The following is a 22,568-nucleotide window of genomic DNA, read 5'->3' on the forward strand; positions in this document are numbered from 1 at the left end:
CTGCTGTACAGTACTGTTGAAATTACTTTCTTTCATGACGAAGCATTCAATTCCCGGCAACTATTTACAGTTTTTGTAATAATGCAAGATACTTAACCAACTTTTTTATAACCTGCTGGAAAGCCTCTCTCTTTTTTCCCTTGATTTCTTATGAAAAGTTTCATTTTGGTGTAAGCATTTTAAATTACCTGCCACTTTTTCAGGAAGCTAATCATTGTTTAAATCAGTGAATGATTATCATTATTCGGTGGTGAATAGTAAGCCAAGAACCATGCACTTTCATTTAAAAAGTAAACTCATGGGCACCTGGGTGGCTCAGTTGGTTAAGCATCTGCCTTTGGCTTGGGTCATGATCCCAGGGTCCTGGGATTGAGTTCCTTATTGGGCTCCCTGCTCTGCGAGGAGCCTGCTTCTGCCTCTGCATCTCTCTCTCTTTCTGTCTCTCATGAATAAATAAATATAAAATCTTTAAAAACAAAAGTGAACTCCATTTTTGAATCACTTTATTGCTACTGAAAGAAACCCATATTTTGGCATCATCCTTACAATTGTTATGAATAAAGAATGTATACAGCTACACATTTAGGTATTTCTGGTCATGGGGCAGATAAACTGAGGGCAGAAGAGTGATATGGCTGGCCCAAGGTTATGCAGCTCATCTATGCATTAACCTTGTTAAGTGGTCAGTGACAAAGTAATATCGTTTATCTTTATAAGGTCATTAGTACTAGTTGCATTAGTATAGTACCAGGAACATAATAAGTTATCAGCAAATGTTTATGGAATGAATTAGCTAATATAGTATTAAATTTCATCACCTCCATTTTCTTTTCAAGCCATTTTCTTTTCTTTTTTTAAGATTTTATTTATTTGTTTTGAGACAGAAAGCAAAAGACAGAGCACAGGTAGAGGGAGAGGGGCAGAGGGAGAAGCAGACTCCCTGCGGAGCAGGGAACCGGGTCCAGCGCTGGATCCCAGGACTCTGGGATCATGACCTGAGCCAAAGGCAGGCACTTAACCCACTGAGCCACTCGGGTGCCCCTCAAGCCATTTTCTTAAACTTGTGGCCCATTTCTTTTGAGGTTTACCAGTCTTGATTTTTAAACTTTTCTTTAGTTCACTGAATTTCCGGAGCCCTTTTTGACAAATGTTACCAGTAGTTAGAGGCGATAAACCAATGTATCAGCTGTTCTAAATTAAAAATTAAGATTATCAATTTGCTTAGTTTTTGCTGCACCTGTCCTACTGGTTGTGCCATTTCTCTCTCTGCTCTTCCCCCTTAGCCAGAAAGAACTTCCAGCTCCACTAGAACAGATTGCTATCCCTCCCACAAATAAGCACGGTCTTACACATTTGGCAGCATTGAAAAGGCTCTCTTCAAAAAGCCTAGTTTAGAAGCTTCCTCCAGAACTCCTGTGAGTTAGTGGTGTGTTTATTACAACAGACCTTTCATCATTGTCTTCATTAAACCTGGTCCTTGTCTCATAGGAAGGAGTGGAGAGAACCATTCTTTCATAGACTTCATCAATGGCTTTATTAAAGCTACTCATTTATATTAATCAGCATGCAGATTAGGACTCATCTGGGTTGTCTGTGCCCAGGTGGTGGGTGAGTAGATTTACCCCCTTATTTGGCCACTGCGCTGCTCCCTGTGTTCTTCAGAGGTCGCTTCTCCACTGAGGCTGCCAGCCTGAAAGCTCTGGCTGAGCACTGGGGATTCAATCCACCTGGAACAAAATAGTTTGCTTAAACCCAGTTTGTAAATGATAAAGTGCTTTACAAATGTTAGATGTTCTTATTGGTCTCTATGGGAGAGCGCTACTCCTTAACAAGTTCCTCTGCCTCACCTTGGTAATGTAAGTAAATCTTTGCATCTTTAAATGCATCTCTCAAATACTTTGTGCATCATTTGTGTGAAGAGGAACTAAAGAGTGTAGCTGATGGCCCTGGTTACTATTAGCAAGCTATCACATCCTTTATCTATGGAAGTATTTTTCCTAAGACATTTTTACAATAATAATTACTGACAATACAGTTTTTTGTGCCTTAAAATCTTGACAACATCCCTTCAAATATCAAAGCTCTTTGGAAAGGACATATTTACTCTAAACCTATCTTTTGTTCCTCCCAAAATATATATGAGATTAATTCTTCCCCAAGGGCATTTTACCTTTGCTACTGTTTCCTGCATTGCTGTTTCTTCTTGGAGGTGGGGGAAGGGGTGCAATAAATTTGTGTGTAATTAATGCCATCAGCACTGCAGATGCGTGCACACACATGACTGTTTCCTTTGCTAGCAGCTGTTAAGAGTAGTAAAGGCTGGCTGAGGGGCTGTGTGTTCATTTGCCTCCTAAATAGAGTGATGGATCACACATTGTCTTGTCATTCCACACTGTAGTAAAAACTGTCATTAAAATAACCTTTCCAGTGCAAGTTTTTAGAAGATGATTATAAATCTGTAATAGCCTCCACAGTTTCTATATACTAAACAAGTTTAAGTACATAGCAACCTTTTTAAAGTGAGTTAGGATCCAACCATACTACCTTACCATGTCAACTCAGATAAGTTAGTGCTGGCTTGAGCTTTTCTTGAGCCACGTTACTTTCTGGTTAACATTGTTCTAAAGCTATAGTTGAATTTACTTATAATTTGGGCTAGGTGATCCTTTGCTCCTATCAAGTGGTCTGGTTCAGTAGTTAACCATCTACAACTCAGTCGATACTATTCCATCTGTCAAATGCTAACTGACAGTACTCCTGGATCACATATTGAGAGAGGCACAACTTGTCTCCACTGAATGCTTAACCACCACTTACTGGTTTTATTTTTGCTAATCCAAGGACTAATGATTGATCAATATATTCCAGAAATCCATTTGTGGAGACAGCTTAGGAAGGCTCTCCAAGATGAAAAGCAGGCTGTTCTCCCCAGCACCCCACCCCAACCCACAGAAATAGGTTTTTTTGTTTGTTTGTTTTTAGATTTTATTTATTTATTTGACACGAGCACAAGCAGAGGGAGTGCCAAGGAGAGGGAGAAGCAGGTTCCCCACTGAGCAGAGAGCCTGATGTGGAGCTCAATCCCAGGACCCTGAGATTGTGACCTGAGCTGAAGGCAGACACCTAACCAACTGAGCCACCCAGGTACCCCAGGTGGTGGTTTTCCCTGATCAGAAAAGCAGTACAATAAAAAAAGGGAGAAAATGTAATACATTGTAAATTTAAGCCATGATAAGTGTAGCAATTATAAATTTAAGCAGTTCGGGAAAGTTGAAAAGAACATTTTTTAATTAAAAATCATGGAAGAGCTTACCACTTACACATTATCATTATTACTGTTTTGTTGTCCTTTCAGACATTTTTCTCAGCATATATAAACACATAGATTGACCTCGTTTTGTTTTAAAAATTCCTATTGTACTGTTCTGTCTGTAACTAGCTTTTTTATTGTTCTTAAGATACTGTATTTTTATATAGCAGTGTGAGGATGCTTTTTGGTCATTGCTGTTCTCTTACCACCCCTACTCTTCCCAATTCCTATTCTTTATGATAAGAATTTTAGTACAGCTTAGGGCCATAATCACCACACCTTTTGTGAGTGTGTATGCATCACTTTTGCATTTCCATTAAGAAGAATCTTTGAGTTGTAGTTACCTTCCAAAAGATAAAGAATGAAGCAATTACATATTCCCCTGAGACTGATGAAATTTGTCCTCTAAATTAACCATTAAGAAATTCAATCCAGGACATCCTGGGTGGCTCAGCAGTTTAGCACCGCCTTCAGCCCAGAGCATGATCCTGGGGACCTGGGATTGAGTCCTATGTCAGGTTCCCTGCATGGAGCCTGCTTCTCCCTCTGTCTGTGTCTTTCATGATTAAATAAATAAAATCTTTTAAAAATTAAAAAATAAAACTTATTTTAAAAAATTCAATCCATCAATTATACCTCAATAAAAATAATAATAATAATAATAAATTTATTTCATACATGGTGGCCCAAGGAGCCAGCCCATATAACATTGACAGTCTGAGCAGTTACCACTTCAGGCTCACTGAAATCTAGGGTGTTACTCAGAAGATTGGGGAATAGCATATGGCATTGCTGTACAGTCAGGTTTAGGACAAATCAGAGAGAAAAGCATTTTTGTATGGCACATGCAGGTAAGGAATTCTCCCATTCTTGCACCTCCCAGAAATGCAGAAATAAAGAAACTTATCTCCTGTTTATTCTCTAGACAGCTAAAGTAAACTTTGTAACATTAATGGTGACAGATCCTCTTCTATGTGTTCTGCATGTGTCCTCAGTAGAGAGGAAGCCATGCAACGAAGTAGAGCCATTATTTGTTTGACTCAAGTTTGCACTTAAACCTGGCATCATTCTGAATCTGGTAGTATGATTCTTCCCAAGCATTAGAGCCATTCAAGACCCAGAACTCAGCAATGTTGACCTTTAATTGCCCCACAGACGACGTTTTTGTCAGCTGGTGGGGTGGGCTACCAGTTACAGTCGTTTAAAAAATGGAACTGGTTCAGAAAATGGAAATTGTTTCATTATGATTCTAGGTATTGGAACCAAGGAGGACTGGGTGCAAACACTTTAACAAAGAAAGTCATCAGAGGTCAGACAGAGAGAAAGGTCCATGTGAAGAAAACAGATAAAAATAATTGAGCAAAGATAACTCATCAAAGTTTACAAAAAAAAAAAAAAAACAGTTTTCAAATTTACATGCCTAATTATAAATACTAAGATTTGCATTTCTAGAAGCTCAGAATCAGATTTGGAAGGGACCCTCAAGAGTTGTGTTTTGCAACTTCCCTCATTTTATATTTGAGAAAACCCCAAACTCTGAGAAATGCATCGGTTTGCCCCAGATCTCCCAGTGAAATTAGTAGTAGGCCTTGAAATAGAATCTGGATCCTCTGCCTCTTAATGCTCTACTTTCTTTCATTACAGCCCTCTAATTTGTTGACCTTCCAAGAGTGGCTAACCTTGATGCTCTTTTAAGTCTGTCTTCTTTTTGTAGTAGAAAGTGTTCGCTTGCGCCCCATCCTCCCTAGGCCTAAAGAACAGAAGCCCTTGGGTCTTGTCTAGAGCGCCAAGAAGTGGGGGGCTTAGGCTCTTAGTCCCTGGACATCTGGCAATTAGGCTTCTGGATTCCCTGGCAGACACTATCCATGCTACCATTTGGCACTGCTGGAACAAGTCATTTCACAAGAATCTAAGGGAGAAAAGTATTACGCAGGTGCTTTCTTATATTTAAGTATAAGAGATGTCTAAACAGGTGAATGCCTGTGTTGGTAAGCCATATATTGGGAAAAAAAGGTTCAGATCATTAAATGGCCTTGTTAAAGTATGTGTTGTTGCTAGTCCTGTGGTCTTTCTAGAAATATAACAATTTTAAAGGAAGATGAGACTTAAACACATCTGTCTTTGGTATAATTTTAAAAGTAAAGGGGCACCTGGGTGGCTCAGTTTGTTAAGCTCTGCCCTCAGCTCAGGTCATGATCCTAGGGTTTTGGGATCCAGCCCCGCATCATCAGGCTCCCTGCTCAATGGGGAGTCTGCTTTTCCCTCTCCCGCTCCCCCTGCTTGTGCTCTCTCTCTCTCTCTTTCTGTCAAATAAATAAAATCTTTTTAAAAAAATAAAAGTAAAAAAAAATAAAAAAATAAAAGTAAAGGAAACATTTCAGGCAATGGAAAGAGGCTTATGTGTGCACTGAGTCAGTCACCCTTGCCTGGGAAACACTCAACTCCCTTAGGCTATTCCTGCTTTTCATAATCTCTTACCATCCTTGACTTGTTAACCCAAAGAAGTCCAAAGTTTTTTCCTCAGTGGTCATCACTGAGTATGAAGGTGTATCCTGTTTGAGTGAGTGGCTTATTTGGAAGTATGGGTCATTTATAAATTATAAACTTGTAAGTGTAGGTCTGCCTATATTTGCTAATTACATAAAAGAGAAAAAGAGTGAGAGAATAAAATGTTTCTGTTGCTTCTCTCTGGTTTGAAATTTCGGGGAAGGGATCCCTGGGTGGCGCAGCAGTTTAGCGCCTGCCTTTGGCCCGGGGCGCGATCCTGGAGACCCGGGATCGAATCCCACGTCGGGCTCCCGGTGCATGGAGCCTGCTTCTCCCTCTGCCTATGTCTCTGCCTCTCTCTCTCTCTCTCTGTGTGACTATCATAAATAAATAAAAATTTAAAAAAAAATTTTCGGGGAAGTAAAGGCATAATCTAGTTATCCAGAGCCATTGTTAAAAGTTCATGCCATCATTTTGACGTTGAATGTTGGACTTTCTCTTTGAAATCCCTCTTCGCTTCACCAGTACTGGTCTCAGAGCTCAAACTGTTTCAAAACCATAACATTTCTTAGTGAGTGATTGATCTGTATTACGTGTCCAGCCATCAGGGGGATCTTGGGATGTTGCTTGTATAAACTGTAATCCAATCTGATGCTTTGCATTTAGTTACAATCTTTCATAGACCTATTGGCGATACTCTATCCTTCTGGATTTGGGAATAGGGCTTATCTGATACCTTCAGGGGGAAAAAATCCATTCATTTTCTTTTCTCCCCACTTAAATAACTCAACACATCTGGTAACACTGTAGGATCATTGTCCTTCTAGTTCCTCTGCAGCTCATATTGCTACAATATTTCTTAAGTATTTGGTTACCTAAAGGGCAATGTGATTAAAAAAAAAAAAAAAAGACTTTGTATAGGTCTTACAAATTAACCCATCTGCAGAGCTAGAAAAAAAAATATGCCTTTAATCAGCAAAATTTCCATATCAGCAGCCTTGTCTGTGTTACATAGTATGAATGTAAATATAAATTTGGAGATAAATGCCCATGTATTAAAATTTTAAAGCAAGTCTTTCCACAAATTAATATAATCTGCCTCTAAGAAAATGTTTATTAAATGTAAGGTACCTGAGATTAAAGTACCTTCTTGTTTGGGTCTGTATCCTTTGGCTTAATAATGTCTTCAATTACAAGAATGATAAAAGCTGAAACAAAATCCTTTAATTCAATCAGAACTGAGCTAAATTTTAGGAAGCAGAGAGTGGGAATCAGATACGGGAACTGCATAATATAGGAAGCTAAATATACAAGATATTAAGACTTTTTGAGAAGTGGTTGGGGCTGCTTTGAGGAATTCCATTTGAAATGGCTGCATTGAACATTAGAGTAATACCACTATTTTATTCTCCTGAATTAAGATGTTTTATGCAAACAACTGTAAATTGTGCAGTACCTCCAAAGAGACTGTTTTCTGCTTGTTTTACATTCTGGAACAAGTTCAAAGCTTTTGATTTTGCTTCTTTTTCTTTTTCTTTTTTTTTTTTTTTTTTTGTTAATAGCCTGAGTCTTGGAAATACTACAGGTTTGATGAATATGATTTCAATATTGCAGTTCTATAAAAATTTTTAGTGTTTATGGTACATTTGACCCAGGGGCCCTACACCAAACATATCCACAGTGCATTTTAAGTACAACAGAATGAACACATTTGAAAGGTTAACCATTCTTTTGCTTTTGCTTTTCTTTCTGTATTAAGTATGAAAATTAGCATTGTAATGACTCCCGGAATGGAGATATTGAAAAATTATCCACCTGACAGAAATAAACATACAGAAAATAAATCGAGTTAAAATTTCATTAGGTATCTAAAATTTAAGCTTATGTTCAAAATGGCTATTACTGGATTTTCATGTATATTAGTTCAATGCTATGCTTATAAGATTTTTTTTCTTGAATTATGCCTGAAAAAAACTGGATCACAGCTCTAATATCCAGGTGAGCAATGCCATTTGCCAGGATCTTTGTATATAGCCCTATTTTTTCTATCAAACACACATACTGCCTTGCTACCAATCCTTCTGAGGCATTCTGAGGTAAAAATGCGGGCAAAATTTTATAATTATTTATCTTGATTCTTTTTTATTGTTTTTTAGGTTGTGGAACTTTTAGCAAGCGCTCTTATGGACTTGGTCCAAGGAGTATACCATGAAAATTCTACTTCAGCAAAGGTAAGGATTTGGTATTCATTATAAAATGTTAAGTTAAAAACCCTCATGGCAAAACTAGAATTGACGAGTGAAAATGTCATTCTTGTTTTGTGTTTAAATTGTACATGACATTTTTTTTAGATTAGTGTTTTGGCTACAAATTCATGGCCATACGCTTAGTACATAGCAGATTTAGCCAATTAAAACAACCTCTTATCCTCTGGCTGGATTCACAGTCTGTTCAATCTGCCGCAGCCCGGTAGACACCAGGATGCTGCTGGCTGGCAGGTAGCACCGTCACCAGGCAGGCAGGCTGGAGAAACAGCTCGTGCTGAGGTGGCTGGGCCCAGCCTTTCCCCCGAGGAAGGGGCTTTCCATGTCCCAGAAGAGTGGACATGATCTGAAGAAGACCACTTTTGGGGGCCTGAGGGAGGAAGGTCTTTTACAAGATCCAGAATTTACTACAATTATTAACTTCTCTGTGATAAGAAGTAGGATGGTTGTGCAGTTGGATCATTTGAATTAATTATATGGACCTAGAATTAAGGTTTTTTGACTCATTTAACAGGACATCTTATGGGTTAGGTTTTATTTCTTTAAAATGCAGTTACTTCATTTCAGTAAGATACTGAATGTGAAGCAATTGCCTCATTGACCACCACCATCATTTAACATGGTATATACTGTTATACAGGATTCCTGTCTTAGTGTTTCATTATTCTAACTTTCTTAGCATCTGTATTAGCAAGATTTGATTCACTGCAAATTAGAGAAAATACGCACGTATGCACATCTTAGGCTTTTTGACATTTCCATTTGAAAAAAGAAAGACAAATTTTCCTGGAAATGAAACATAGGGCATGAGCAACTTGGATAGAAAATTTGAAAGTATAACCCAGGGACTCTGGATGGTTCAAAGAGTGGTAAGTAAAATATGAGGAATTGTACCTTGAACGTCTGCTAACATTTGGTTCAAGGAACCACAGTTCCCAGTAGGCATATCTAGCTTCGCCTAAGCAGCATAGTGGTATGTGGAGACCTGGCAAGGATATATGACCACATTGGGACCCCCCTTTGCTGCATTTTTCAAAAACCTAACATACTTCACTATACCATAGCTGAGGGTTAATAGCAGATGGTAAAATGGAGGATTCCTAATGTAGCTCCACTCATAAAAAGTTGCCTCATATATAGTATGATAAAGATGATGATAGATGAGCACATAACACTGCCAAGCAACTCATCTATGTTTCTTCATTTAATCTTCACAGAAGTCTGCTAGCAGACACTACCGCTTCCCCATTTTATATATGGGAAAACTGAGGTTTAGAAAAGATTAAATAATTTGCCCACGGTCATACAACTTATTAGTTGAGATTTGAACTCCAGACTCTTCTCATTTTCTGCCTCTCTACCTTAATGAAACCCAATTCGTTAGCATCCTCTGCCGTACCTGAGATCCCACCATTTTTGATGATTATAGTGACCTCTTCTGGTGGTTGAGCCATTGTTTTCCCCTGGGATAGTTCTAGGTGTTCAACTTAGTTCCATGTAAGATATTAATATTTTACAGTTAAGTACTTTAATTTTTAGGCGAAAGTGTTTTTTTTTTAAGATTTTATTTATTTATTCATAGACATAGAGAGAAAGAGGCAGAGACACAGGCAGAGGGAGAAGCAGGCTCCGTGCAGGGAGCCCGATGTGGGACTCGATCCCGGGACCCCAGGATCACACCCCAGGCTGCAGGCGGCGCCAAACCGCTGCGCCACTGGGGCTACCCTTAGGCGAAAGTGTTATTACTGGTTTTAGGGTTCTTGATTTATCCGCTCCTACCATTTGTCCGCCATAACTAACCTAATTCGGTAATAATTTCGTGAACATTTGTTAAGTACTTCCTATGTGTCAGGCAACCTAATGGCAACAACAATAATAAACACTCCGAGAGTACTTTACAGTGTGCTAATATTTTCTTTCTATACAATCACCATGAAAGGGGGGACATTGGTTGGTATGCCCATTTTATAGAGGAAAAGCCTGAAATTCAGGGATGACAAATAGCAGGAAAGCACAGTGTCTGGAAACTATTTGGGGATGCATGTTTCCCAGTGACATGACCTGAACCCAGGTTTTTTGAGTCCAAGTCCCACATAATCTGTTTCTTCCTGGGAAAGAGAAAAGAGGAAGCAACAGAAGTCTTTGAAAGACTGTTGATCTGTGCACTGCCACTTAGTAAGCACTAATTGCTGACTTTGATTAGATAGTTTTACTCAAAAGAATCTGTAGCGATGCTTTGTTCGTCTGCCCTCTTTCCCTACCATCTCCTCAAACACAGCCCTTGAAAGCACTAGAGACCTTCTTTAAGCAATTACATTCCTGAATATAGCCAAACCATATAAAGCGCTGTTTTGGGTTTTTGTTGTTTTTTTTTTTTCCTTTTTTTCTTTTTATAACGGAAGCAAAATGCATAGTTGAACTGAAGCTGTGGGGGTGCTTCTTGATGTCTCCATTTGTGCCCTAGGTCCAATTTAGGTTAACCACATTTCCCTTCCTAACCAGAAAAATCCTGGCACTCTTTATTTTCCCCCTCCTCTTAAGTGTGCTTGCCATTGCAATGGCAGTTCAGAATTTGGGTTTTCTGACTTGGCCCAGGAATCACTTCAGAGGCAGAGAGCACCGCCCCACATGGAGCGCCTTCAAGGTTTTCGTGTTCTGGCATGACTGGGTAGCAGCCACAAGTGGAGGTCATGTGGGAAGCGAGTGGCACAACCTCCGTAGCCTTGGGCCAATTCAGTACACAAAAGAATTGCTTTGTGATTTAAAATCAGCTGCAAACCATTTCATCTCCCTAGGGAGAAGAGAATACAATAGCAGTCTGTTTTCTATATGGCTACTTAATGCAGTGATGGAGAACCTGGGTAGTACAAAAATAGCTTTTTGTGGAGTCGTATCTATGTGACCAGGGGAGATGCATTAAAAGCAAACGGAGGGGAATTACAACTGAACAGATTCAAAATCACCTTCTCCATAAGTTTGTAGAGTAATTACCTAATCCTCCTCTAAACGATGAAAATTTTGTGACTTCTGTCGGTAACACTTGACAGATAATAGGTAAATTGTGATCATGTAAACATTCGAAGTGATTTCGGAAATTCATCCCTTGTTCTAGCCATTGAAAAACAACATTTTTATTTTTGTGTTTGCTAGTCTGTGAGCCATTTTTCCCTTATAATAAAAATCAGCCATGTGCTTTCTTTAGCATTCATAATATCTCCCCTCCCTCTACCTGTTTTGTTGTTGTTAGTTAGCTAATTGGAAAAAAAAGCATATTAAATAGAAAAATTGCATATATTTTTTAAAGATTTCATACATGAGAGACACACAGAGAGAGAGACAGGCAGAGGGAGAAGCAGGCTTCCTGTGGGGAACCTGATGCAGGACTTGATGCAGGACTTGATCCCAGCCCCTGGGACCAAACTCTGAGCAGAAGGCAGATACTCAATCCCAGCCACTCAGGCGTCCTGAAAAATTGCATATTAAATGTAATGGTTGTTTACCATTCTAAGAGTTCCCCAGTAAGGTTCTGCTTTGTACGTGGTATTCCTGTTACTCACTATACCCAATAAATATTTTACGTTTTAGTAAAATTGGCTTTGAATCCACAGACCTTTATATCTAAAATAATCTTTTAAATATAGTTATCTTATACTTTGTTTCTAATTAGAAGAGTAACTGCATGTTCATTAAATAAAAATTGAAAGCATAGAAAAAGGTCAAGAAGAAAATAAAAATTATATTACATAAACCATTACCCAGAAATGAATCGTGATTACTCCTCAGTGTATTTCCTTCTAGATTTCATTCTGTATCTTTCCCATTTTAGAGTTACTATTCTATATAAGTTTTTACCGTGGTTTGTTCCCTAGGATTTGTCATTAAAAGTCTTCAAAATTTAATTTTAATGGCTACTTAATATTTCTCCATACTACTATAATTTACGGAACCATTGCACAATTTTTTAGATGCTTACCCTGTTTTCTTTTTTGTAATGAATTTTAGCAATATTATGTATTATGATGAGCCTCTTTATGTATATGACTCTGCTCTATTTCATACTATTTGCTAAAAAAAAAAATCTGAAAGTGAGATTTGTTTTTTAATCAAAATTAAGAATATTTTCAATATATTCCTATGCAGAAAAAGCTTGCTGTCCTTAGAAAAGCCAGCTTATAGGGTACCTGATGGCTCAGCCAAGTAAGTATCTGACTTGATTTTGGCTCAGGTCATGATCTCAGGGTCATGGGATGGAGCCCTGCATCAGGCTCTGTGCTCAGGGGAAAGCCTGTTTGAAATTCTCGCCCTCCCTCTCCCTTCTCCCCTACCCCCTTAAGTAAGTAAATCCTTTTTAAAAAAGAAAAGAAAAACCTGCTTATAAGGTTGGCCCATGGCTGCCATCTAGGAACTTGGATTTTAGGAGTGTCTCTACCATTATCTAACTGATAAGTAAAGCTCACTGTACCCAAACTGTTTCTGCAAACAGTGTGGTTTATTTTGAATACCTACTTTCTGGGAGTCTAGAATTTTGGCATATGCTAGATAGGGGGTGACCAACCCCTCTGAAAAACTGAGCTCTGAGATTCCAATGAATTTCCCCAGTAGACAGCATTTCATATGTTATAGTATGTGTTAATTCTTGGAGGAATCAGTCACATCCTGTGTGACTCCACTGGTAGAGGACTCTGGGAAACTTGCATCCAATTTCCTGCAGACTTCATCTCTTGCAGCTTTTTCCCCTTTGCTGGTTTTGCTTTGTATTCTTTTGCTGTAATAAATCATGAGTTCGACTGTGGGTTGAGTTCTAGGAGTTCCTCCAAACAAGGCATGGAAACCTTGGAGTTGTCTTAGAGACCCCTAGACACTCTTTCTCTGGTTCTTTATTATTTATATCCCACCCTCTTCTATTCCTTCCTTGAGAATCTAACCACAGTCCTCTACAACTCTCATGTTGGTGTTGAAATGGGGAACAGCATTTGAAGTGGGGAACCTCTTTCCTGTCTTCAGAGGTTCTGTAAATGCTGGCTTGACTCCAGTCTCAGAAAGTGAGAGGGTTTTAAAGAGGATCCAGTTCTCTTGGAAAAGAACTGGTTTGAACATAGTCACTAAAATTACAAAGATCCATTCTGTTTTTTTCCAAGTGTAGATTATGCTGTCAGTAGATTAAGAGAAATAGGAAAGATAACTTCTGTCCATCTATTTGGTTTTTTTATTTCTTTATGCTTATCTTCTATTATTAGTCCCTTAGCAGCTTTCAAGTAAAATATAAAAAAGATAATTCAGTCCACCAGAAAGTTACAGATTAGCTCCTACCTGCAAAGCTCAATGCCACCTTCTAAAATACAAGAAAAAGATGAGCAAGATGAGTTTTGTCCATTGAAAAACCTAACAGGGGATGCCTGGGTGGCTCAGCAGTTAAGCACCTGCCTTTGGCTCAGGGTGTGATCCCGTGGTGCTGGGAGTCCCACATCAGGCTCCCTACATGGAGCCTGTTTCTCCCTCTGCCTATGTCTCTGTCTCTCTCTGTGTCTCTCATGAATAAATAAATAAAATCTTTAAAAAAAAGAAAAAAACTAACAGGAGGAAAATGTGAACAAAAGTCACATCTGGTTGGGAAAATCAGGAAAGACATGAAGGAAAATGTAATATATGAGATGGACATTTAAGGATGGAAAGGATGTCTGCTGATGGAGGAGGATGGCATTCCACCAGAGGAAACATGATCAAAAGTCGGGAGACATATTTAAGATTAGGGATTCATCCAAGTTAGAATAGAAAAATCATAAAAATACTGGAAAAGTAGCTTTTGTCACATGATTGAAGACTTTTAATGCCAGATATAGAGCTAAAACCAGATTTAGTACGTAAGAGAGGGATTGAATTTTTTTTTTTTAAGATTTTATTTATTCATGATAGACAGAGAGGCAGAGAGAGGCAGAGACGCAGGCAGAGGAAGAAGCAGGCTCCATGCCGGGAGCCCGACGCGGGACTCAATCCCGGGACTCCAGGATCGTGCCTTGGGCACAAAGGCAGGGACTAAACAGCTGAGCCACCCAAGGATCCCCTGGGATTGAAGATTTTTTTTTTTTTTTTTTGGATTGAAGATTTTTAAACAAATAAATTACATGATCAAATTAACCTTTGGGAAAGCTAATTCATCAGTTGTCATTATGATGATTTATAGGGGTTAGAGGTATATAAAAACAATTGGAAAGCCAAAACAATAAAGGCTAGGGGTAATCTTCCTCCACTTTAACATAGTTGGCCCCTTCTTGATATTCATATCATATATCAACGAGCCCCCCACCCAATCCTAAGTAGCCACCCTACCTAATTCCCTTTATTTTATTAATCACAGTTGTAACTATTTGATATTATTCTTATAGTTTCTCCTACAAGCATATTAGCTCCATGAGAGGTGGGATTTTGTTTATCATTGTATTCCCAACACCAGAACTGTGCCTAACACATTAGTAGTTACTCAAAATAGTTGTTAAATTAATGATACAGCTTTATTGATGTACAGTAAATTGCAAATATTTAAATATATTTTAAATATATTTTAAATATATTTTAAATATATTGTTTTATGACCCAGATAAGATGTATCTTGGGAAATGTTCACTTAAAAAGAATATGTATTCTGCTATTTTTTATGGAGTGTTATGTAAATATCAATTAAGTCAGATTGGTTGATAGTGTCATTAAAGTCTTCTATATCTGTAATTGTTTTCATTCAGCTCGTTTTCTCAATTACTAAGAGAAGGGTGTTAAAGTTTCTGACTATAATTATTGATTTTTTGCTTTCTCCTGGCCATAGTTCTGTCAGTTTTTCCATCATGTATTTCAAAGCTCTGCTTTAGGCACATTAACCTTTAGGATCCTTATGTTATCTTGATTATTTTATCCCTTTATCATTATCTTTTTTATAATGATCTTTTTTTAGCCCTAGTAATATTCTTTATATTGATTTTTGTCTTGTTTTGTTTTTCTGATCTCTCCCTTATCTGATACTAATTTAACCACTTCAGCTTTCTTTTAATTGAAATGAGGTATATCTTTTTCCATTCTTGTACTGTTTTTATATTTAAAGTGGGCTTTGTATATGTAGCATTTATTTGGATCTTGCTCTTTTATTTAGTCTGGCAATCTCTACCTTTTAATCTGTGAGTTTAAATCAGTTATACTTGATGTGTTTATTGAAACGATTGAGTTTAACTCTGCTATTTTGTTATTTGTTTGCTATTTATCCCATTTGTTCTTTTTTCCATTTTCTTCTTTTTCTGCCTTCCCTTACATTATTTTTTTATAATGCCCTTTTGCCTCCATTTTTACTTGTTAACTACAACTCTTTGCTGCATTTTTAGTAGTTACTCTTGAATTTATAATATATGGCTTTAATTTATCACAGTTTAGTTTCAATGACAGTATACTTTTACTTATAGGGGAAGCTTACAAATGGTTATTTCTACTTCTTCCCTCTCAGGCTTTGTGTTATTTTCATGTATTTAGTTTGTATATAGTATAAATCTCACAACATAGTGTTACTATGTTTGCTTTAAACATTGAATTATATTTTAAAGGGTCTTAAAATTTTTTAAGTCTTTATATTATCCCCATAGTTAATATCTTCAGTGCTTTTCATTTCTTTCTGTCAGTCATTCAATCATCCAAATTTCTATGTGGTGTTATTTTCCTCCTTCATAGACTTCTTTCAACATTACTTCTAGTACAGGTTTACTGGTGATTAATTCTTCCAGCTTTTGTATAAGAAAAAACTTTTATTTTGACCTTGTTTTTAAGATATATTCAATGGATATAAAATTCAAGATTGACAAATTTTTATGTTACTTCACTGTCTTCTTACATATGTTTCCAAAAAGAAAGTTGCTGCCATCCTTATTTTTGTTGCTTATTTTTGTTCACATTTTGTACAAAATGTGTCTAAATTTCTTGCACTGTTTCTATTTTTTTCTCAGCCATTGGTTTTGAGCATTTGAATTATGATGTGCCTTGGTGTCATATTTTTCATGTTTCTTGTGCTTAGGGTTCATTGAGCCTCTTAGATCTGTGAGTTTATTGTTTTCATCAAATTTGGAAAATTTTTGATCATTATTTCTTCCAAATACTTTTTCTGTCCTCCTCTCTCCTTCTCACAGGGTCTCAAATTACTTCTGTAATAGGTTGCTTAACAGAGCCCACTGTTGCTGTATTTTTTTTCAGTGTTTTTCTCTTTGCATTTCATTTTGGATAATTTCTATTGGTGTACATTCAAGTTCACCAATTTATATCTTCTGTGTTTCTATTTAACATGCTCAATGTTTCTTCTAGTTCCTAGACCATATGGACTACAGTTATGAAAACTGTTTTAATATCCCTGTCTCCTAATTCTATCATCTGTGTCATTTCTGAGTTGATTTCAATTGACTGATTTTTCTCCTCATTTTGCATTGTGTTTTCCTAGCCCCCTTACTTTTTTTTTTTTGCATGCTTTTTTTTTTTTTTAAGATTTTATTTATTTATGCATGAGAGACAGAGAGAGAGAGAGAGGGGGGGGGGGCAGACACACAGGCAAAGGGAGAAGCAGGCTCCATTCAGGGAGCCCAACATGGGACTCGATCCCGGGTCTGCAGGATCCCACCCTGGGCCAAAGGCGGCGCTAAACCGCTGAGCCACCAGGGCTGCCCATATGCTTGGTTATTTTTGAGTGGGTGCCAGACACTATGAATTTTATTTCATTGGATTCTAGATCTTTTTGTATCTCTATAAATATTCTTGAGTGCTCTTCTGGAATACAGTTTAGTTACTGGAAAACGTTTGATCTTTTCAGGTCTTTTAAGTTTTGTTAGGCAGGACTGGAATAGCATTTAGTCTAGGTCTAATTTTCCCCACTTCTACAGCAAAACCTTTCTGAGTACTCTGCTGATACCTTGTGAATTATGAGGCTTTCCACTCTGACTAGTGGGAACAGGAACTAATTCCAGCCCTGTATGAGCTCTAGGGATTGTTCCCTCAATACCTTCTGAATGGTTCTTTCCTCACACTTTGATAGTATTCTTGCACCCATGCATTGGTAATACTCAGCTGAAGACTTCAGGGAAACCCTTTGTAGATCTCCAGAACTCTCTGTGCACCTCTCCTATCTCGAGTACCCTTCCCTGTGCAGTGGAAGTACATGTAGGTCAAGGGCCAAGGAGTTCAACAGGTGTTCTCTTTCTCAACTTATTAAGTGACTGAAAATTTATGTCTCCTGCTTTCTTACTGTCTCACTGTGTATTTTGTGTAATTAAGTCAATGTTCATCATCTTTTAACCTGTTCTTTATGTATCACAGCCTTTTGTTTTAGTGCTAAGTACCATCTAAATAGCATTTTCCCATAAAATTTACTGCTTTGCACAAAAATATATTTTAAAAAGTAATAGACAATAATTAGAAATGTAGGTATTTATACAGGTTGGTCTCAGTGTCTTTGTCTGCAGATTATAGTATTTCTAGTCTTTTATGAGAGGCCTCAAGCTAAAACCACCCAGCTGAGCCATTACTGAATTCTGAACCAAAGAAATTGTGAAATATAATAAATGTTTCCATGTGCTTTGTCATTTAACCGCAATCTTCTCTCACGGTGGGCAGGGTGTATTTCTATGCTCTTGAACTCTGCACCCAGCCATTTGACTTCCTTTGGCCAATAGGAGGCTCTCTTGGGCTTCTGTGCTCACTATGCAGAAAATCTGTTCTGGCTAGACTTCTGGTCCAGTAAGAATGAGAAACACTTGAAACAGAGCCTCTCCAGCCAACCCAGAAACATACGGTGAGAAGCAGAGTCACCAGTCTAGATTAGCTGAACATAGCTCATCCGCAGACACAAATGATTACTGTTTTGAAGCCCCAGAGTCTGGGTGTAGCTTTACCAGTAGTGAATTGGGAGTCAGAAAGAGTCAGAGGGGGTCGCCTGAGTGGCTCAGCAGTTGAGTGTCTGCCTTTGGCTCAGAGTGTGATCCGGGGTCGGGAATCAAGTCCTGCATCGGGCTCCCTGCCAGGAGTCTGCTTCTCCCTTTGCCTGTGTCTCTGCCTCTCTCTCTCTGTCTCTCATGAATAAATAAATAAAATATTGAAAAAAAAAAAAAAAGAGTCAAAAGATCTCTGGAGACCTGGAGGTCTATCTAGGCCAACCCTGTCATTAGGGTTCTGATTGGAGCAGTTGACTAGAGGCTTCTAGCCTGAGGACCCAAGTCCTGCCTTCCAGGACTAGAAACTACCAAGTAACTGGATTGTCAACCCTCCCCAGGCTAAAGACAGCAGAGGTTTCGTCCTTAGAATTTCAGGAAGGTCATGTCATGGCTGTTCAGGAAGCATCTACAGTGGGGGTTTTGTGTGTGTGTGTGTGTGCATTTGTTAAAGCTCTCCTAGTTTGTTAATCTTTATGAATAATCTGCACAATCACCACAGACAAAGTCACTGCAGAATCTGCTCCTTTTTCCTAGCACTTCTTTGGCCTCTGCAGTTCTCCCTGACTTTTTTCAGTCTGTTCTTGTGTACCTTTCAGTGTTTTCTTGAGATCTTTTCTTTTTCATACTGGCCACATCCTACTAATCTGTATTTGGGTTCATGAATCATAAGTCATTAAAGCCAGTTGTCTTGCCGCCACCAAAATGAGCTTTGAATCCAAATGCAAAGATGACCTCCGATGTGGTCTTGTACATTTTAGTAAGTTTTTCCTAAATTTCTGTTATAGTTACTGTTGCCTTCCTAGGTTGAAGGACATTGATGACCATTCCTTTCCACTAGTTAGTTGGTCATGGATTTCTTCATGTTATTCATGATAGCAGTCATCCTCAGGCAGCCAGAGAGGAATACAGTGTTTCTATGGGGACGTCATTGTGCAGCATGCAAGCAGAAGCATAAAATAATGTGGAAAATCCAGGGCTTTGCAGACTCTTCCCATAAAAATGGATGAAAGTCGGCAAGGAAGGTTAACTAGAGAATCAGTGAGTTTGAGTTCAAAGAAGCTAATTAACCTTTTCAAAGTGGAAGGGAGTTCATGTTGGAAGTTTATTTTTGTAGATTAGAAATAGGAAGAGTTTATTTTCCTTTCTGTGGGATTAAAAATTGTGTGTGTGTGTGTGTGTGTGTAAAAACTATATTGAAAAGAAAACATATTTTAAGAGATTTAAAAGTGAAACAGTGAGTGCCATATAAAAGTATTAAGATACTCTGGGGTATATTTCACTGGTACATTTACTCACAACCTGTCCCTCACATTGCACCCAAGGCATGTATTAACGAGCTAATAAAACATGCCATGTCATGTTTTATTGTTTGCTGGGCATCTGTTCAAGCTTATATCACTCACATATCCAAGACTTTGAAGATGCTAGTAGTGGTGATAATAAATACCTATAATTTTACTAACATCCTTTTTTCATAAAGTAGGCACAGTCTTAAATCATTCATTGCAAATAAAAATACTGAATTTATTCCGACTTAAAGGCTACTGAGAGTGGTTTTAAAAAAAAAAAAAGATTTTATTTATTTATTCATAAGAGATACAGAGAGAGAGGCACAGACACAGGCAGAGGAAGAACCAGGCTCTGTGCAGGGAGCATGATATGGGACTCGATCCTGGGGCTCCAGGATCACACCCTGGGCTGAAGGCGGCGCTAAACCGCTGAGCCACCCAGGCTGCCCTGAGAGTGGTTTAAAATGCTTTTTTAAATTATGAAATGTATCATTCATACAAAAGAGTATATGCAACAGATACATGTAGTTTAAAGAAGAATAAGAATAATAAAGGTACTCACCATCGCATTTAAGCAATAGTACTGTATCTTTTTTAATCCACACAGTGTTTTTATTTAAAGGAAATAGCAAATGTATTGTGAAGTAAGCGTATTAGAATCAAATGTAGGAGTATTAAGTTAAATATATAGAGGTGAAAAGTGAAGGTTGATACACATACTGAGAAGGCAAAAAAGCTATTGGTGACTGAGACAGCTTAGTACATATAATGGTCCTGTCAATTAAGTAGACCCTCACGTTTAGAGTGGGTCTGTTGGTGAATGTTTTTATTTGTTCAGTGTTTAAATTGAATTTGTACACCATTTAAAGGTACTCTAGGTCACTCACTGATAGCTATCACAGCAAAACAACTTAAGAGGCAGTTTATTTGCCTGAGAGATAAAACATGACTATTAAGCATGTAAATTGTTTAATAGAATACCATTCTGATCACAGGACAAGAATAGACCTTTCAGAAAATGAAGCCCAAGCCTTCAATTACCAGTTGTCTATATGCCAGTGAGTCTCAATTTATATCTCCATTCCAGACCACTCCTGAGCTCTAGTGCTAGATATTTTGCTGCTTATTCAATATTTCTTCTTGGAGCTCTTTACAGGCACATCAGACTCAGTATATGTAAGACCTGATATATGATCTTTCCCTCCAAACCCACTCCATTCTTCTCGGTCTTCCTAAAGGGTACCAGTGTTTATCCACATTATCGGGTCAGAAACATAGGCATCATCCTTAACCCCTCTGCCACTCACCTAGCTTACCCCCATGGCTGCCTTGCTCCATCTTCTGTATCATCACCTTAGCCAGGCACATAACTGCAAAGGAGCAGAGAAAGCAGGTGCTCTCCTGAGCTCTCTTCAGAAGTACAGTGTGGGGGATCCCTGGGTGGCTCAGCGGTTTAGCGCCTGCCTTTGGCCCAGGGCGTGATCCTGGAATCCTGGGATCGAATCCCACATCGGGCTCCCTGCATGGAGCCTGCTTCTCTCTCTGCCTGTGTCTCTGCCTCTCTCTCTGTGTCTCTCGTGAATAAATAAAAATAAAATCTTAAAAAAAAAAAAAAAAAGAAGTACAGTGTGGTGGTTTAAAAAAAAAAAAAAGGCCACAATTATTATTCCAATTTTTTTTTTTTTTTTTTTTTTTACTTTCCTCCCATTGTCTCCTATCAAGTAGTGAGGATCTATGTCTCTTTCCCTTAAATCTCAATGGGCTTGTGAGAGCCTCAACCAATAAAATAGTATGGAAGTGACGCTACATGACTTCTCAGGCTCGGCCATAAAAAGGTCTCCTTGGATGCTTGCTGTCTTGAAACCCTTCCTCTGTCTGGTCTCTCTGAGAACTCAAGTAACTCAGCTGCGTTTCCGAGAGAAGTCATGTGATGAGCCCACAGGAGGCGCTCCATCCTCAGTCCCAAAAGGACCTCACCGAAGTATGGGTAAATAAGCTATCTTATGGGGATTGGATCTCTGATCACTCAGTGGTTCCAGCCCCTAGCCAATAGATCATGCCCAGCTTTTCGAGACTTCCTGAGAGGCCCTAGGGAATCATGTAGCAGACAGACACCAGCCATCCTCTGTGTTCCAATTCCTGACCCACAGAATCTGTGAGCATAATCAAATGGTTGCCGTGTTTATGCCACTAAGGTGTAGGGTGGTTTGTAATGCAGAAATAGATAATCCCCGTATAGATCTTCTCAACATATTTTAAGGTGGTATGTTAATATGATGGTTGTGAAGACTCTGCTGCAAGACACTGTGAGGGACAGCCTAAATGTGCTTTCAGAATATCACTGATCAAGTCCTAACATTTATGCAGAAGGTGCTTATGTTTGTCAGCTTGGTTTGCCGCAATAAAATACCAGAGACTGGAAGGCTTGAACAACAATTTTATTTTTTCACAGTTCTGGAGGCTAGAAGTCCCACGTGAAGGTTCTGGACAATTTGGGGCATCGGGCACAGTTAACCTGACAACGCCATGATATCAAGGTTTTCTGTCTCTCTGCCCTGCCTCCTAGTGTCCTGTGTATTATCAGGCTGGTGGCAGTTTGGCTATAGTTGTCCTGGGTGTGTCTTACCAAGACAGAGCAACATCCAGAAGAAACAGTTGCTTAGTTCCCCCTGGATCTCTCCCTGGAGCCTCCTGGTAGACTTCCCTCCTGTCTCCTTAGCTAGAAGTAAACCAGGTGCCCATTCCTAAAGTAATCATTGGCAAGTATTCCATGAAACGGGGTACATGCAAAATGACCCCCAAAGGCTGAAAGAGCTATAAGACTGAAGAAAAAGGCAAGACAAGTTCAGTTTGGTGGGAAATGGCTTATTAGGGGGACTCAGGGACAGAAGCATGTGTTGGTAGCAGCTAGGCTGCAACCCCCACCTCCCTTAGGACCTATCTTTATAGCCTGGAGGCTGGGAGACCATACTAAGGAACCACCAGGGGAGAATATTTAAGACTAGGTGTGGATCCTAGTCCTATCTCGTGGGGGCAGATCCAGGGCATTGTACCCTGAGGGCACACTTAAGGGTGTGGTTAAATAAAGGGAAAGAATGTGGAAAGGAAAGGGGACTGCGCTGTAGGAGGCTTCAGGTCCCAGAACCATCATCATGGCAGATTTGTCCAAGGTGATATTAGTCTGGTTTACCATCAGAGCAGCAAGTACCTGAACAAAATTATTTGGTCTTGTTAGTAAGGAGGGAAAAGGAGGAAAGTGGATCCTGGGTGAGCA

At 38.7% G+C, this 22,568-nt stretch overlaps 1 protein-coding gene across 8 annotated transcripts in view; it reads left to right on the forward strand.

The window, feature by feature from the left end:
• The window catches only part of PDSS2 (decaprenyl diphosphate synthase subunit 2), a 251,517-nt gene that overhangs the window by 167,990 nt on the left and 60,959 nt on the right, over positions 1 to 22,568 (forward strand). For all 8 annotated transcript variants that reach the window (XR_013382914.1, XM_077902890.1, XM_077902891.1 and 5 more), the window contains one exon: positions 7,954 to 8,028. Coding sequence is in view for 7 of the 8 variants with exons in the window: in XM_077902890.1 (XP_077759016.1) it covers positions 7,954 to 8,028 (75 nt within the window). In the remaining variant the exon portion in view is untranslated. The remainder of the gene's footprint in view (positions 1 to 7,953; positions 8,029 to 22,568) is intronic.

Source organism: Canis aureus, chromosome 7 (genome assembly GCF_053574225.1).
Source record: "Canis aureus isolate CA01 chromosome 7, VMU_Caureus_v.1.0, whole genome shotgun sequence".
In the NCBI taxonomy this organism is placed as follows: domain Eukaryota; kingdom Metazoa; phylum Chordata; class Mammalia; order Carnivora; family Canidae; genus Canis; species Canis aureus.